Below are 18,293 nucleotides of genomic sequence, written 5' to 3' on the forward strand. Positions count from 1 at the left end.
GAGGCTTTGCCAGTGCCCTGTCCCCAGGTAAAGTGGTTTCAGTGGATTGAATCTTTGACAATAACTCAGAAATACTTTCTTCCTGCTCTTTTCTAACTGGAGAGAGGACCCTTGGGTTTCTATTTCTCCTTTAGAAGTGGCTTTAATCGTTGAAAGCTAGATCTGGTGATAGTTCTTAAGCTCCTGCCTCGGTTTGTTTATTTTTTCTGTAGTCCTTTCCAGAACTACTTTAATATGTTAGCTTTTATTTGAGAGGAGGGGCACATAAAAATACTGTGAGTAAAATACAAGTTAGCTTTGGAGCTGACAGCATTTGTCTTCAGGCCAATCAGATAGGAAGTGGGGTAGGAATTTCACAGTGTAATAAAGATGTCTGAAGCTGTGAAAAGGGTTGGAAGTTATATTTCTTCTTTTCATATTCATCTCAATTTAATCCATCAAACTACCTACTACTGTCAAGCCCTGCTAGGTACAAATAAAATAGGCTCCCCTTTTGTCAGGGGCTCCCCAGTTTACTGAGAAGAGTAGACATGTATAAACTTAATATGACGTCAGACCAGTGCTATAAATGTTGGAGCGTTTATGCTCTGGAGACAGAGGAACTTGGTTCAAATCTGGGTTTCACCTCTTAGTAGAGATATTACGTTGAGTAAGTTACTTAGCCCCACAATAGCCACAATTTCTTCATCTGTAAAATGGAAATCTTAATATGTCTTTATATATGAGATGATGTATGTAAAGCGGTCAACCGAGAGACCGACAGAGTCAGTGTTCGTTAAATGTTCTTTTCGTTGCTGCTACTATTACTCGTCCTGATAATTAAGTATGTGAAAGGTGCTATAAGAGCAATTAGTTCTGCTGTGGGAGTTAGAGGGGACTTCATGGAGGAGGTGACAATGGATCTGGGTCTTTAAGGGTTATTCGGAGTTTGCCAGACAGAAGGAATAGAGTGTTTTAGACAAAAGAACCAGCCCGTACAAAGGTGTAAGGGGTGAAAATCACAGCAGGGCCGCACACTGGGAGTTGTCAGACTTAAATGCATGTGTGTGAGTGGGGGTGGGGGGAGGCAGAGTGGTCTGGCTCAGCTCATGAAAGTCTTTGAATGCCAGGGAAAGGAGCTTGGCCGGATTTATCCTCTGCATGAGAGGGTCTCAGGAGAGGCTCTGACTAGGGGTGACATGACTCAGTTACTCCCCTGACCTAGCTCCTCAGCTTCTGTCTGGGAAACTCTCTCACGTCCACTCCCTTCTGCTCTTGCTCTCTCTGCAGATCATCAAGGACCAGAAACTGCTCGTGATTGTTGGGGGCATGCTGCTGATCGACCTGTGCATCCTGATCTGCTGGCAGGCTGTGGACCCCCTGAGAAGGACGGTGGAGAGGTACAGCATGGAGGTAAGCTCTGGGCAGCAGCAGAGGGAGCCTGCGGCCGCTCCCAACACGTGGGGACTGTGAGGCCCCCCGCCCAACTCCTCAGCTGCCCAAGGCGCACTTCTTAAGAAAAAAATTAAGGTAGTCATGGGGAAATCATCTCGGGGCCACGTGGGCCCACATTCCCTATCAGCACCTCGTTATCTCTCTTTCCTTCCATTCGAGACATACATACATTATTTCAGGAAGACCAAATATAAGGTCTTCACTCCTGGAAAATAAAAAATGGTAAAAGGATTTGTCTAGGTATATTAATATATGCAGGATTAAGGGTAAATGTTGGGCCACTTAAATGAGTGTATTCTCTACACGTTATAGAAATCCCCATTTATATGATCTATCAGTCCAGAAATTACATTGCATTTTTATTCTCTTCAAAGTAAGTTCCCTAATGTATGCTCATAGGGAATAAGCATGCCAATAGCTCCTTCCAGTTACTATATGATTTTCAAAGTGATCAACAGTGGATTTCTTTTCACACATTTGGTATCAGAAATTTGTTCTTAAAGTAAAAAACCTTACATGAAAGTACTGTTACATGTATATTGTAATAGTCTTGCAATTGACCTTGCCCTTCATTCAGTAATCTTCTAGAATGCTCCAGATTATGGAAGTTCAGGATTAGAGGAGTTGTATTTTTGTCGACATTCTGTTAGAACAGAAAGTCCGAGGGCTGGGTGGCTGAACAAGTGTGTTGCATGCTACAATTTCCCTGCAGCATAACAAATTCTATTGAGAAAACTGGAATCGTCTCCAGTTCTCCCACCGCATTATTAAGGAAACTTTTTTTGTGGAGTTTAGCGTGGATTCTTAAACTGAACTGAAAATGGTTGTTTTATGCATTTGAGACAGTGGTTTTTATCCTTCTTGGCAAGAAATTTTCCAGCAAGTAAGATGCCCGGCCTCATTTGTCGGGAGACAGAGGGTTTGCTCAGCCCAGTCAGAGCACGGCTGAGGATGGCGTTACTGATGCTGTGGACTTAGGAGGGATATTTAGCGCTGGGCGCCTCCATCTCACTGCCTTAAGTGTACATCCCGAAGTAAACCCAGCAGATCCAACACTGGCTGTGCCCGTGGGCCGTGGGCCGAGGGAACAGAAACTCAGCTGAGGTCACTTGGGCAGACAGACTGTTCCCAGGCGGGAGGTAACATCCTGTCACCATTCATCTGCACTGTCGATGAAAGAGCAGTCCTGCTCCCCATTCTATCCCGAAGGAATTCCCCACCTGCCACCAGGGTTTGTAAATCCAGGCAGGATAAACTGGAGGAAGAGCTGCCATTGGCTAACTGGGCTACAAAGGTAGGGAGTGCCTGAGGTGATGATTATCACAAGCGGTAATGCTAATAATAGTAATAACAATAATGGTGATGATAGCTAGCTTTGTGTGTTAATTCGTAGAATCCTTACAATAACTCTAGGAAGTAGCTGTGATCCTCGACCCATTTTAATGATGAGGAAACAGAAACCCAGAGAGGTTATGTAACTTGACCAAGGTTGCCCAGCAGGTTAGTGACAACACCACTAACTACACTCTCTCCCACTACCCTGCCCTGCCTTTCAACGCTGTACAGTTTGGGGGTAGTTTCATGGGCCTTCGGTCATTGGCCACAGATCTGTGAAGTGGGTAGGGCAGGAAAGTGTTTCCACATTCTACACACGAGGACTAAAATTAGAGTAATGCACAGACTGAGGGCCCAGGATAGAGAGAGGGATAAAAATGCCGGTCAGACAGACCCTGCGGAAACGACTGGAGTGGGAGCAGGTGGACAGAGACTAGACCCAGCTGACTTGATGCTGAGCTCAAGGGCAGCTGGAGAAACAGGGTGCTGCTGCCTCCACTCAAGGTTAAGGTGGGGGGCGAAGAATTCACTAGCGGTCCCCTGGGCTCCAGCTATAGTGGGGAGAAGTCAGCCTGAGTCAGCAGACTCTGCAAAAGGGTCTAGGAAGCCTATCCCCATGGACCAATTAACAATCAGTCTTGCTTAGTCCTATTTGTGTAAGTAATGGTTTGCTATCTTCCCATCTTACCTTTCTTCCTTTTTGTAGTAAGTACTGCTGCTCCCGAAGCTTTGTGCGTATAACCCTAGTCCATGCCAGACACTCTCAAACTGAGGAGCCACAGGATGCCATGGAAATGCCTCTCTGTGTAGACTAGGACACTGTGTCTAGGAAGGGGGAGGTCCCTGCCGAGGGCATCCAGACTTTACAAGACGGGGCTGGAGGAGAGCCAGCTCTCAGTCTCGACCCAGATGCCCTGTCTCTGTATTTCCCTCTAGGTATCTGCTAAGATTTCTCTCTGAACCTTTTCTGGCCTGCTCCTCTTTTGTCCTCTTATTTTAGGGTTGCCCTGTCACTCTGTTGCCATGGTAGCAGAACCCTTTGATTTGTGGACCTACAGGCCTGTCCGTTTATTGTCGTTTTTCCACAAAACGGCACTAAGCTGTCAGTTGATTTCTGTCAGGCCTTCCTTTCTGTCAGACACAGTGTGATGGTTGAACAATGTGCTCAAGGGATGAGGTGTCCTAAATTCCTCTCAAGGGGCTGTTTCTTCCAGAACCCCCAGTGAGAGAGAAAAATCTACACTTAGGGGAGAGGTGATCAAAAATCTCTATGGTCCGTCCCCTTTTCCTCACCTACCTCAGATACCTTAGATTTCTCTAGACACTCTAAACACTTCAGGATTTGAGTCACAGGCCTTGCTCGATGTTTTACTTTCAAGTCTTTGACTGTGCCTGCCCCCTTCCAGAACCTTCTGTGACAAGTAAGTGAATTTCAGTACCAGACCCCCGTGTTACCTCTGTGGCGAAGTATCCCTGATTTCCTGGCTTCTCAGGTGTACAGGCCTGCTCCTCCCTGCTTCCATCCACAGCATCCTAAATGATCCTCGGTCGGGACACTTAGCATGCTGTTCATCTGTGCTGGGTGCACCCCTGAGTCCAACTCCCGGCCCCCACTGGACCACCAACTTCTCCAGGACAAGACCTCATCTGAGCAACCTCCCTCAGCACCCAGCCCCACACTCCCACATGCATCTTCTACTAGGGAGACAGAAGTAAGCATAGCAGCCATGGCCTTTGATCTCATGATGCCCACAGGCTGTTTGGGGGTGGGGACAGACAGTAAACACACAGATAGATAAGCATGGTTACTTTAGATCGCATAAATTCCGATAAGTAAAGGAAGCCCCCATGTTGATGAAGGATTCAAGAAATAGCAGGAAAGACCCATGGAGGTGATTCTCCCAGTGAGAATATGAGTGACTGGGGAATGAAGATCGGATTCTGAAGTCCTACTGGAGGCCTCCCAGTGCCACATGCTCATTAATATTTTTGTAATAAATATTTACAGCATTTGTTATATTCCAGGTATAGTTTCTCTCAGTCTATATCTTGTCTTTTCATTCTCTTAACATTGTTTTTTTGCAGAGCAGAAATTTTTTTTCACTTTAATGAAGTCCAACTTATCAATTCTTTCTTTCATGGATCATGTTTTTGGTGTCGCATCTAAAAACTCATTATCAAACCCGAGGTCACCTAGATTTTCTCCTATTATCTTCTAAAGGTTTTATACTTTGCATTTTGCATTGAGGTATATGATCCATTTTAAGTTAACTTTTGTGAAAGGTGCAAGGTCAGTGTCTAGATTAAATTTTATGTACCTAAATGTCTGATTGTTCTAGCACCATATGTCGAAAATACTATCTTTCTCCATTAAATTGCCTTTGTGTCTTTGTCTAGATCAGTTGACTAAGTTTGTGTGAGTCTATTTCTGAATTCTATATCTTATTCCATTGATTTATTTGTCTGTTCTTTTACTAATTCCACTCTGTCTTGATTACTATAGTTTTATAGGAAGTCTTTTTTTATGAAAAGAAAAAGTAACATTCTTCTATTCATAAACACACCCCTTTATATCAATTATTTAGTTTCTAAAACTTCAGAAAAGTTTGGTATATACAGTGCATCTTCAATGAAAAGTTCTAATACGACTTAAAGTTGAACATTTGTGAGCTCCTAGACTAGGTCTGGTATTCTTTAGTTTATAAAATAAATTGATTATGATCTTTTCTGTTCTCTAACTTCTTTTCTACTTAATAACTCTATTTTAAACAACTGTCACCTTTATGTAGGCAGTGCTTCTCAGATTTTAGTGTATGTGAACCCCCTAGGGATCTTATTAAAAATGCAGATTCTGACCCAGTAGTTTTACAGTAAGTCTTGAAGTTGAACAGTATCAGTTCTCTAACTTGGCTCTTCTTCAATATTCTATTAACTATTCTGGGTCTTTTGCCTCTCCATATAAACTTGAGATCAGTTTGTTGATATCCACAAAGTAGCTTGCTTTTTGATTGGAATTGCATTGAATCCCAATAGACCAAGTCAGAAAGAACTGACATCTTAACAGTATTGAGTCTTCCTATTCGTGAACATGGACTATCTCTCCATTTTGTAGATCTACTTTGATTTCTTTCATCAGAGTTTTATAGATTTCCTCATATAGATCTTGTGCATTTTTTGTTAGATTTACAGCTAAGTATTTAATTTTCATTTTGGTGCCAATGTAAATGATATTGTGTTTTTAAATTCAAATTCCAGTTGTTCATTTCTGGTATATAGGAAAGCAATCAACTTCCGTATTGAGCTAATGTTCTACAGCCTTACTATAATTGCTTCTTAGTTCCAGGAGATGTTATTGTTGTTGTTGTTGTTGTTGATTCTTTGGGACTTTCTACATAGGTAATCATGGCGTCTGCAAACAAACTTTTATTTCTTCCTTCCCAATCTGTATACCTTTTATTTTCTCTCTTGTCTTCTTTTTATATTATATAGGACTCTCAGTACAATGTTGAATAGCATGGTGAGAGGGGACATCCTTGCCTTGTTCCCAGTTTTAGGCAAAGCATCTAGTTTCACACATTAAGCAGGATGTTACTGTGTCATTTTTTTCTTAAAGAGTTAAAATATATGTATATATTTGGGGAGGTGACAGGAAGGGCAAATGGGGCAGGCAGAGCCCAGGTCATTAGGGCCCCTGCGTGTTAAGCAGAGGAGTTACAGCTTCAAAATTAAAGACAATTAATCAGGGAAGTGACATGATCAGATTTGCTCTGGCTACGGGGTAAGAACAGATGGAGGAGCGAGGCTGGAGGCCCAGAGATGGCTCAAAGAAGGGTTTTGCTGTAATCCAGGCAGGAGCTGACGGCAACCTAACTCAGGGCAGCTGCAGCAGGAACAGAGAGAAGGAGGTGAATTTGAGAGATATTAAGGAAGCAGACATGACAAGACCTGGTAATTGATTGACTCCAAGGGGTGGGCACAGGGAGGCAGCAAGGGCAATGCCCAGGTCTCAGGCTGGAGGGTGGAAGGCAGATTTCACTGAGGTGAACAGAATAAGGAGCAGGTGTGGGGGAGAATGCGAGGGTTCCGTTTCTGAACAGAGGAGCTTGGAAGATTGGATGTGGGATCCCAGAGCACAAGGAAGTAGTTTGTTCAGTACAGAGACTTGGGGGGAGAGGCAGTAACACACTGAAGATGGGAGCTGAGGGAATGTGTGTGGTCACACGGAGACTGGTACAGTAAGAAGTGAAGACACCCCGACTGGAGCCCAAGGGATCACTGAGTGGTGATGGGAACAGGAGAACCCAGGGAGGGGAACTTTAAAATGGTGGTCAGAAAGGAAGAGGGTCACCAGGAGAGAGAGAGCCATCCTGCACAGAGGACATTTGAAGAAGGAAGGAAAGGTCTCCAGGGACAAATGCCTCAGACCAAGGCGAGGACTGACAGGTGTCCCGCACCGCGAGACTTGGCCCCGTGCTCAGGGCTCCTTCCTTGCATCTTAGCTCTTTCTTCCTCTGCTTTACAGAGTCCGATGGGAAGATTGGCTATTTCTACACATTTCAGATATAGCAGGTGTGGATAAATCTGCCAAGTATGTTAAAAAGGTTTTAAAATATAATTTTCGTCCTTGGAAAAAATGGGGAAAGAACTCTCCTTTTTTGAATACTTGCTCCACTAGTGGTAATGGTGAGTAGGTGTTGGACATACAGGTCTGGAGTTCAGGGAGAGGTGTGGGCTGGAGATGGGAACTTGGATGCGGGCAACAGCTAGGTGACATTGAAAGCCTTGGATGAGAGCACCAAGGGTGGGAGGGACATATAGAGGAAGAAGAGAAGGAGACCTAGGACAGACAATCATTCCAGCGTTTGCAGATCGAGGAGGTAGAAGGAAAAGAGCAAAGCAGACCTGTAAGGAGAAGCCACAGAGATAGAAAGAAAATCAGATGAAGAAACCAAATGAAGAAAGCGTTTCAAGGAGAAAGTTTTGATGAAGTGTGTCAAGTACTGTTTTTAGATCAAGTAAGATGAAAACCCAGAATTGACACTGTATGTGTGTACATACACACATACACGCATATGGGTTGTTTTTTTTTTTCTTCTAAGGAAAATGGTTTGAAATTGTTTCCCCAAAAGTAAAAGCAGTGCATACTGATGGTGTGAAGACAGCCTGTGACTCTAGGTAGAGGGTGGTTTATTTTTTCCCAAGTCTTCCTTCTATACCAGGCTCCACCTACACCCCCACTTGGCCATTCCGAATAGTTTTGAAATGGAGAGAAAATGGTGGGCAGCACACAAGGTCGCTTAACATTGAACACCCAGGAGAGCCACAGGGCAGCCACCAAGGCAGCATCCTGAGGCTGCCTGCACTCCCCCAACCTTCCCCCCATCTACTTCCAGGCAGGCTGCAACAAGAGATACAACCCTGTGCTATCCAGTCCCCCACGGGAGCCGTGTGTGTGGCGTTCACTTACAGAAGTGGCGGAAGGCTATCTCCACAGGCTGCCAAGCAACCTGCATCAAGAATTCCCTTGCACTCTGAATTCTGTGGCTTTCTGGCCATTTGGGCAGCAATCAAGTTTAGGACAAACTGGGACAGAGGAGTTTCTCAAACTTCTCTCTGCATTCCATGCTTTTACCATCCTTTTTTGTGCAAGCAAATGGGGGATTTGGAAGTCACGGACTGCATTTGGCTTTGAAACTCGTGGCTTATTCCGGTTATGTTTCTATGGAAACAGATATTGGAAGAGGAAATACATAGAGTTTTAAATAAGTTTAAGTAAGTTTATCTCCCTCTACAGTTGCTCTGAAAAAAAAAAATGCAGTCCTAAAGCAGTCACTTTCTGAAAACATCTGGTATTTTCATAAAGCTCATCCAAGCCCCATCTAACACTATTCATTTTGAAATAAAGAGATACCAGAATGGCCAGGATGAGGCGAGTGCTAAAGATCAGGGGCCAGTCTGCTCCGTGGACTGCTCACAGGTGGGCTGATGGCCTAAGGCTTTGATGCTAAGGGTCACATTCCAAATGATGGGTCATCACTGCCAGCCCTGAATAGTGGGACAGGTCTTTATTATTCAGTCATCCACGTGATCCTGGATGGAGGGCTGGGGCGCCAGCCGGATGCAGAACAAGCCCCGGACACTCTGGTGGATCTGCTGGCCGAGGGCCACCCCAGTTAGCCTGACTAACTCCTCTCAGGAAAGGGCTACCCACCCCATCTGCAGTTCTCATCATGTCATTCTCCTATTTAAAATTCTCTCCATCAGCTAGAGGAGGAAGCCCATACTCCTTAGTGGTTCAGGAGGCCTTCAAGGATCCGGCCCTATTTTCCTCCCCAGCTTCATCTCTCAGCCCCCTTCCTCATTCCTTGTGCTCACTTACCCTGAGCTATCGGCTCTTCAAAGCAGCATGCTTTTCCTTACTCCATGTCTTTGTAAGTGCTGTCCCCTCAACCCAGAAAACCCTTCTGCCCACCCCAAAATGCCATCGTCATATAAAAAATTCCTATTTGACCTTCAAAAGGCAACTCAGAAGCATCTTCTCCAGGAGCTTTGGACCAGCAGGCTACCTTGGATGCCTCTGACTAGGCCCGTATCGCACCCTGTTTGCCCCCTCATCTGGTCACAACACTGGTAATTGTCTGTCTGTACACCTGCCTCCGCCCCATGACCTCCTCAGAGGCCAAGGCCATCTGTGTGTCCCCAGCACCCACTGGCAGGGCCTGGCTCACAGTAAGTGCTCGGTAAATATTTATTGAATAAATTGTTCTCTCCACCTGGAACTCTCTCCCCATGCCTCCATATGTCCAACTTCAACCCATCTGTCTAGACCCATTAAGCCGGCTTCTCCAAGAAATGTCTTTGCTGAGTTGCAATTTAAATTAATATTACACCCTCACCTTTCATCAAGAACCCACTTATGGGGCTAAAGCTTCCAGCTGAAGAATGATTCAGCATCTTCTATAAAGGACTGTTGTTCAGTTTGTGACTTAGTGCCTCTGAGATAAAGATTCACAGGATAGATCTTAGCGGAATTTGGCACCAGGAAATGGGCTATGCTCTCCCTGTGAACTTGTGTTTACTTCCTTCCTTCTATCAGGCAATCAGGCAATCATAACTGGATAAGCCACTTTGTTTTTTTTGTTTGATTGTTTTTTTTGTTTTTTAACCTTGGCTGCCAGAAGGTTGGAGCCAAATTCAACAGTCTGGGCAATGACTGTCTTATCACAGGTTCCTGGAGCATTATCTCTCCTACCGATTGTTTGTCTTTATTTTTTTAACTGTCCTGTCATGTTTGGACTTTTCCTGTGTGCTGCCTCAGGCCCTTTGGGAGAGGGGGCAAGATGTAAATTCCAGATTAAGTTATTAAGATGAGAATGCGAGGTGAGATTTAATTGGAGTGATATTCCAGAGAGACATTTTAAGGATGCCCACAGACATGCGCCTTCTGGCATGGGTCCTGGCTCAGCCCCAGCTGCAGTCAGCATTGTGGTCCCCAAGTATGGACAGAACGGCTCCGCCAGCCACAGCTGTGTTTCTGGAATACCTCGTGTCAGAGACACCTTAGATAGGTAAATGATTGTGGTTTATTTCATGTTCCTTGTTAGCATCCCTTGTGCCTTCGGGAGGCATTTGTGCTTCAGAGGCCCCTCAGGATACAAAACAAAAGACACAGCAAGATACCAGGGGACAGCCCTGAGGCAGGAAACTCTGGTCTCTACCTGTCCAGGTACTCTCCAGGGAATGGGCTGTTTACTAGAAATTCTCAAGAGCCATGCAGCAGAGCAACTGGAAAATTGTCTGTGATATTGGTGTATTCTGACCACTGTGTCTTGGTAGAGCCATTCCAGTTCTTGCACAGATGGCCTTTAAATTTCGATGGTTTTTCCAAACATCCATGTCAGCAGAAACACAAGCTATGGCACCCACAGAGACTTTTCCTCTTTTTTGTGGGGGAGTTCCAACCAACCTACCTCTTTGTAAAGGATCCGTAATCCAGGGACTCCTCGGCATTTATGGGGCCCATCGTGTGCTGTGCTCAGGCTCCCTTAAGTACTACAGTCTGATGGGCAAGATTAGATACACACAGAGTGGGCTGTTAGCACCGGCATCTTCTCCATGACACGTGCCTCCAGACTTCTGGTTCTAAGTTTGAGTTACTGTGCAGAGATACTGGCCTTACCTTTCTAAAGGATGAGCTGGGATTGAGTTTGGATTTAACATCCCGAAGAGGCAGGGCAGGGAAGAGCAGTCCTATTATGTCCCCAGAATAAGAGAGAGAGAAAAGCAGGTGTCGATGTCTAGCTATTCCCATCGCTGTCACAAACACTGCCCCACCCGCTAGAAACTGAGCTCCATGAGAACACAGGAGGAGGGAGGGTTGTATTTTATTCACTGCCGTATTCCCAGCACCTGGGAAAATGTCTGGCACATAGTATGCACTCAATAAATAATATTAGTTGATTACTTGAATTAAGTCAGCCTTAGAGCAATCTTATCAGGAGAACCATGGGGTATTCTCTGAGTTCTCTGCGGGTCCTGCAGGCGCTGCTGCCAGGTCCTCTCCTGATAGCATCACTTCTGCTCATCTCCACTGCTACCACTGGGGTCCAAAGCACCACCATCTCTCATTATCAGGCCTTCAGAAGGGGGCACTATGAGCCAAAGCTGTAGTTGACACAGAATGGGTGAGAGGATATGATGAGGATAAACAAGAACCTTCATTGTTTAAGCCACTGACTTGTTGTTTATTGTTGTTGTTACCAGAACTTTCTAAGCAGGTGCCATGCTCCCACTCATTGCCCTTCCTGAGCCAGTCTCACATGGCAGACAGAAGGATCCCCTTTTTTTTTTTTGAGATATAATTCACATATCATAAAATTCACAGTTTTAAAAAATGTATAATACCGTGGTTTTTAGTACATTCATAAGGTTTGCAACCATTCACACTAATTCCATAAAATTTTCATCACTCTGAAAAGAAACCCTGTTCCTTTTGCCCATCAATCCCCATTTCCCCTTTCCTCCAGCTTCTGACAACCACAAATCTATTTTATGGACTTGTCTACTCTGTATATTTTATATCGATGGAATCATGTAGTATGTGGCTTTCTGTGTCTGGCTCCTTTCATGTATCAAAAGCTTTTTAAGGTTCCTCCGCATTAGAGCATGCGTCAGTACCCTGTTTCTTTTTGTGACTGAGTAACATTCCCTTATGTGATATACCACATTTTGTTTGTCCATTCATCATTTGATGGATATTTGGGTTATTCACACTTTTTGAATTCCACCACTGTGAATAACGCTGCTGTGAGCATTCACGTACAAGTTTTTGTTTGAACGTGTTTTTCATTCTCTTGAGTATACATACGTGGGCATAGAATTGCTGGGTCATGTGGTAAGTCTGTTTAACATTTTTAGGTACTGCTAAACAGTGCCACAGTGGCTACACCATTATACGTTCCCACCAGCAACGTGCGAGGGTTTCGATGTCTCCACGTTGCCGCCAACACTTGTTATTTATCTGCCTTTTTGATTAGAGCCATTCTGTCAGGTGTGAAGTGGTATCTCATCGTGGTTTCAATAAGAATGACTATCAGATGGCCATGATGTTGGGCATCTTTTTACGTGCTTATTGGCCATTTGTATATCTTTTTTGGAGAAATGTCTATACAAGTCCTTTGCCCATTTTTAACTGAATTATTTCTCTTTTTATCATTGAGTTGTTTATTCTGGATATTAGACCTTTGTCAGATACATGATTTGCAAATATTTTCCTCCATTCTGTGAGGAATTTTCACTTTCTCAATAATATCCTGTGACACAGAAAAAAAAATTAATTTTGATGGAGTCTAATTTATCTATTATTTCTTTGGCGTTTGTGCTTTAGTTATCATAGCTAAGTAACCATTACCTGAAGATTTATTACACTTATGTTTTCTTCTGAGTTTTATAGTATTAGCTCTTATATTTAGATGTTTAATATATTTTGAGTTAATTTTTGTTTATGGTGTGAGGTAGTGGTGCAAATTAATTCTTTTGCATATGAACATCTAGTTGTCCAAGACCATCGTTGAAAAGAATATTCTTTCCTTGCTGAATACTCTTCCAGCCCCTATTGAAAATTCATTGGTCATTAATGTATGGGTTTTTTTGGCCTCCCAATTCTATTCCATATTTCGTATGTGTATCCTTAGCCAACACCACACTGTCTTGATGACTGTAGCTTATAGTTAGTTTTGACATTGGGAAGTGTGAGTCCTCCAACTTTGTTCTTTTTCAATATTCTTCTCACTATTCAGAGTCCCTTGAGATGCCATAGGAATTTTATAGGGTCAGTTTGTCCATGTCTGAAAAAGAAGGCCTTGGAATTTTCTTGAGTGTTGCACTAAACTTGTGGATTAATTTGGGGAGTATTGTTATGTTAACGATATTAGCGAGCCTTAAGTGGCCTCCGGCATTCTGTCTCACTTCATCCTGTCTCTCCATCACATCACGTATCCCTTGCACTGCCGTCTATTTCCTGTCTCACTCTCCTGGAAGGTGAGTTCCATGAAATAGGGGCCTCGTCTGTCTTTCTCAGTGCTCTGTCTCCATAGCCTGACACAGGGTCTGGCAGGCACACATTAGGTGTTCGGTATATATTGTTTGAATGGAGAAGTAAATGATGTGCAAAGGAATGCATGCATACATGAATCAATGAACGAATTAATGAACGAACGAATGAACAAATGAACAAGCTTCCATGTCATAACTTTCTTCAGCATTGACAACCTCTGACCAGGTGATGCAGTTGCTCAACGGCTGGCTCAAATTATCGAGTGACTATGATGATACTGTAAAGAAAAATAAGTAACATTTTAAAGGTGGAGAGGAAGGTTTTTAAAAGATTTTAAAGATAGACTGAATTTGCTGCTCTCAATCCTAGCTGCATCACCCAGAAGAGAGCTTTTTTAAAATATTAGTACTCAGGACACACACATGCATGCGTGTGTCCTGAGTACTAATGCGCGCGCGCGCGCGCGCACACACACACACACACACACACACACACACATTCTAATTTAATTGGTTTAGAAAGAGACCTGGACATTGGGACTTTTTAGAAGTTGCCACGGGTTCTAGTGAGCAGCCAGGTTGAAACTTTCTGGACCATACCGTCACTGATTTCTAGGGCTGGACCAGGACTGCTCCTTGGATACCAAAGTTAGAAGCAGACTCAAGACAATGCTTTTAGGGCTAAAAGATAAAAGAAGAAGAGCCTGAATCCAAGAAACCTGAAGTCCAGATGATCCCATACCAACCCTCACCCCCAGCCCCAGCTGGGGAGCGTGATGGTGACAAATGACATGTAGACTCACAGGAAGGGCTACCTGGGAAGATTTGTGTGTGCGGACCCCACAGAGCTACATGAGCCCTTCTAGTCCTGTGTTTTTCTGAAAATCCTTAGGTCATCATTTAAACAGTTGTTTCTCCAGTGGAAGATAAAGAATAAGGAATAAGAAAGAAGGAAAAGCAATGAGATTTCTATTTCTGCAGCCTTTTCATTACAGCTGAGATGCAGAGGGTGAGCAAGTCCTAGAGCAGGACTTCAGGCCGATTAACACAATTGCCCTGGAGTTGCAGGGAGCCACCAACCACAGAAACCACAAGGGGCAAGGGGACCGCAGTGTCCAGGCACCTTGGCACCCATGGTGGCTCTGAAACGGAACCATCAGCCACTTGATGGGATGTTCATTATTTTCTGCTATTGGAGTTTCTCTCTAATGCGACAGTGGATAAAACTTCAAATACCGAGTCATTTTGACCTTGCCGTAGGATGTAACCCTTAATGTGACCCAAAGATGCTCAGTTTAGTTCAGAGGACACTGACACAAGCTGTGGGCCCCTCTGCAGAGCTCAGGGAACAGCAACATCACCCTTGGGCCTGCCCAGTTCTCAGTGCCCAGTCCACCACTCCCCTGGCCTTCTCCTGGGGTCCCTCTCCCCGGGTCTGTCCCACTTGGGTACGGGCACTCAACAATGGGCAAACACGTACTGTAATAAGAGCTCCTCACATTTCGCAGCATGCGCAGTTTACTAGGCACCTTAGAGAGGAGGAAACCAAGGCTAGAGAGGTGAACTGACAGGCTGAGATGACCTTACTACACACTGGAACTGTCCCCAGCCCAGGCCCTGTGGTATTAGATGACTGGGGATCAATTTGGCTAGAGTTAGTCTATTGGCCTGTTAATACTTCCTGCTTTTTTTCCACATCGATCCTGTGTTTTACTTGGTTATGTTTTAAAGAAACATTTTCTTCATTGATGCTTTCAAAATTATTAGCATCTATTGAGCATAGTGTTCCCTTATAAATGTTTAAACATCTTTCATATCTGTGATTATCTGGTTGATGGTTCATAAGCGCAAAGCACTTGAGAGCAGATGTTCAAACCCAGCAAATTTGGATCTGAGAGCGCTGTCTCCCAGTCCAGCGTCATCCTCCGTACAGGTCTGCTCAGCTTTCACCCAGGATTCCAACAAAGCCGCATTGTCTTGGTAATAACAATAGCAAAAATGATAATAGCAGCGTTTTTGTTGAGTACGTACTCTGTACTAGACACAGAGTTCCAAGTGTCTTACTTTATCAACTCACTTAATCCTCACAACCCCATGCAGCAGTTACAGTTATTATCCCCAGTCTATCTATGAGGAAACTGAGGCACATTGGGGTTAAATAACACGCCCACGGTCACACAGCTGGTAACTATGTAGCATTTAGCCCATGGTAGTCAAGCAAATGGCCTGGAGTTAGGCTTAACTTTAAATCCCAGCTCAGCCACTGACTCTGTGAAGTTAGGTATAGTTGGTTGAATTGTGACCCCAAAAAGATATTTCTGCACCCTTGCCCCTGAAACCTGTGACTGTGACCTTATCTGGAAAATGGTCTTTGCAGATATGATTAAATATCTGAAGACAATATCATCCTGGAATACCCTAGGCCCTAAGTCTAAAAACAAGTGTCCTTATAAGAAACAGAAGAAGAAAAGACATGGACACAGAGGGGAAGGTCACGTGAAGATGGAAGCAAAGATCCGAGTGATGCAGCCACAAGCCAAAAAGTGCCTGGAGCCACCAGATGCTAGAAGAGGCACAGGATTCTTCTCTAGAGACTTCGAAGGGAGCATAGCCTTGTGACAATTTGATTTCAGACTCTGGCTTCCAAAACTATGCAAGCATAAATGTCCATTGTTCTAAGCCACCCGGTTTGTGGAGATGTGTTACAGCAACCCTAGGAAATTAATACAGTGAGTTACTTCACTTCTGAGAGCCACAGTTTCTTCATCCATAACATGGGTCTAGATAATCATAATACCCACTTCAGGATGAGAAGGGGCGGTGCCTATAAAGGACTTACCTTGCACCCAATGTGTCAAAAGTGCTCGATGAAGGTTAGCTATCATAGAGCATCATTTATTATCTGGCTCTTGGCCACGCTGCCCCTGAGCCCTCTCAGAGCTAGTCCTTCATCTTACCATTATCCTCTGTCTGACTCCTTGTCGCTGGGCTGCCTGAGCCCCAGCTCAGCATGTTCCTGGCTCAGGAACCTCAGAGAAATGAAATCTGACTCCCAGACACAAGCTGCAGACCCTGCTCCTCTGAGCCGTTATCATCAGAGCTGCCAGAGCAAGACTATGAACATCCACACATGGCGTTTTAATATTTCACCCAAGAAGTCATTTTCTTACATGAGTCAGACACAGAAGGCTCAGAGAATTAAGTCGAGAAGGGTAACTCTGAGCTGGAGTGATTTCTACCAACAGGTGTGGAGGATTTTCCTGAGTTCGTTCATCTCTTTCTTTCTTATCTGCGTCTTACAGCAGACAGGAAGCCGGCTGACGAGAGATTGCATGTTCATACCAATTATTAAAAATATATGGCAGGTTTCTGGAAATGCACTCACATGCCAAGGAAATAAAATGCATTCACCAACCCTGGCTTTAGAAGAATGATTGGATATCCATAAACACTACAATCCAAGATTTTGGTCCATATTCTGCCTCCTCTTAGCTGTGCAACCTTGGGTGAGTAACTCACCCTCTCTGAGCCCCAGGGCCCATAAGGAAAAATCCATTCTTCCTTCAGAGGTTTATCATGAGTACTAACTGGGATAACATGTTTGAGTGCCTTAGCATTAAGTTTGACACACAGGAGTTCAATCATTGTGACTTCTATTCCCACTCCCCGACTCAGAACTTTCTGACTCCATAAGGAAAGGAACACAACCACTTTGCCAGCCTCCCAGGGAGGTCTAGAGAAGCAATGCTGCTGCGTGTGAGGTAGAGTCACGCCTTCCAATGTACTTCCAACTCCACTCATTAATCCTCACAGTCACCCTAAGCAGAAGAATTCTACTCCCATTTTACAGGTGAGCATCTGGAGGTACGTGGAGTCAAGTGATGGGCTCTAGCCAACACAGGTAGCAAGTGAGGCTCACAGGCTCTAAGCCAGTCCGGCTACTCCCCAAAGCCATGCTCCTTCCATGCTCCATGCTTTCTCTCAAATGAGATAATGGATAGGAAGCTGCTTCATAAAGAGCAGCGCTGTATCCCAGCATGAGGCCTGTTACTGTTGTCTCAAGCATCTGTCTGATGTCCTAACTGCCTTTTTGTCCATGTTTATTGTCCTCGTTTCCCCCTTCTAGCATAAGCCAGTTGGATGGATCTCATCAGTCCATCATCTGAAGCGTGCGTGGACACTCCCCCACCCCCTCCTCTTTGCCTCCTCATGGGCCCACACCCTCTGCTCCAGCCATATACCTTCACTCCCTCACCCAGGAGGCTCTCAGCACAACCTGCCCTCTGTTATGAAGACGCTGCCCCGTAGCTCACCTGTACCATAAGGCCACCAGAGAGACATGTGCCATTTTATTCAGTCACCGAACTCGCATTTACTGAGCACCCACTATTTATTTGCCAGAGGCTGGGGCCACAGTAATGGGGAAGGCATGACCCCTGCTCTCAGGACTCTCTCTGGCCAGGGGACAGATCTGTTTCTTGACAATGTCAGTGCAGGTGGTAAGTGCTGGAGTAGTTCAGCCCCAGCCTAGGGGATCACAGAAGAGCTGGCGAGTCATTCTGCCTTGAGAAATGTTTCACAAAAAAGTGGGGAGGGGACTTTTTCTCCCCAAGTCTTGAAAGAACCAGTAGGATTTAGATAGTTAAAACAGGAGCTTTGTGAAACAGCCGGGAAGTTCCTCAGAAAGTTAAACAGAGTTGCCATATGACCCAGCAACTCCACTCCTAGCTATACACGCGAGAAAAATGAAAAGGTGTATGTGGATGCTCACAGCAGCATTATTCACAGTAGCAAAAACAGTGGAAGCAGCTATCAACCGATGAATGGATAAACAGAATGTGGCATATCTGGACAATAGAATATTATTCAGCCATAAAGAGGAATGAAGGTCCAACAGATGCTACAACATGGATGGACCTTGAAAACATTTGCTCAGTGAAAGAAGCCAAACACCAAAACGCCGTGTATTA

At 44.5% G+C, this 18,293-nt stretch overlaps 1 protein-coding gene across 1 annotated transcript in view; it reads left to right on the forward strand.

The window, feature by feature from the left end:
* GABBR2 (gamma-aminobutyric acid type B receptor subunit 2) overlaps nucleotides 1-18,293 on the forward strand; it is a 328,955-nt gene that overhangs the window by 273,237 nt on the left and 37,425 nt on the right. Inside the window, exon 13 of the mRNA XM_016146294.2 lies at nucleotides 1,270-1,392. Coding sequence (XP_016001780.2) covers nucleotides 1,270-1,392 — 123 coding nt within the window. The remainder of the gene's footprint in view (nucleotides 1-1,269; nucleotides 1,393-18,293) is intronic.

This window comes from Rousettus aegyptiacus, unplaced genomic scaffold (genome assembly GCF_014176215.1).
Source record: "Rousettus aegyptiacus isolate mRouAeg1 unplaced genomic scaffold, mRouAeg1.p scaffold_m13_p_3, whole genome shotgun sequence".
Taxonomy (NCBI): domain Eukaryota; kingdom Metazoa; phylum Chordata; class Mammalia; order Chiroptera; family Pteropodidae; genus Rousettus; species Rousettus aegyptiacus.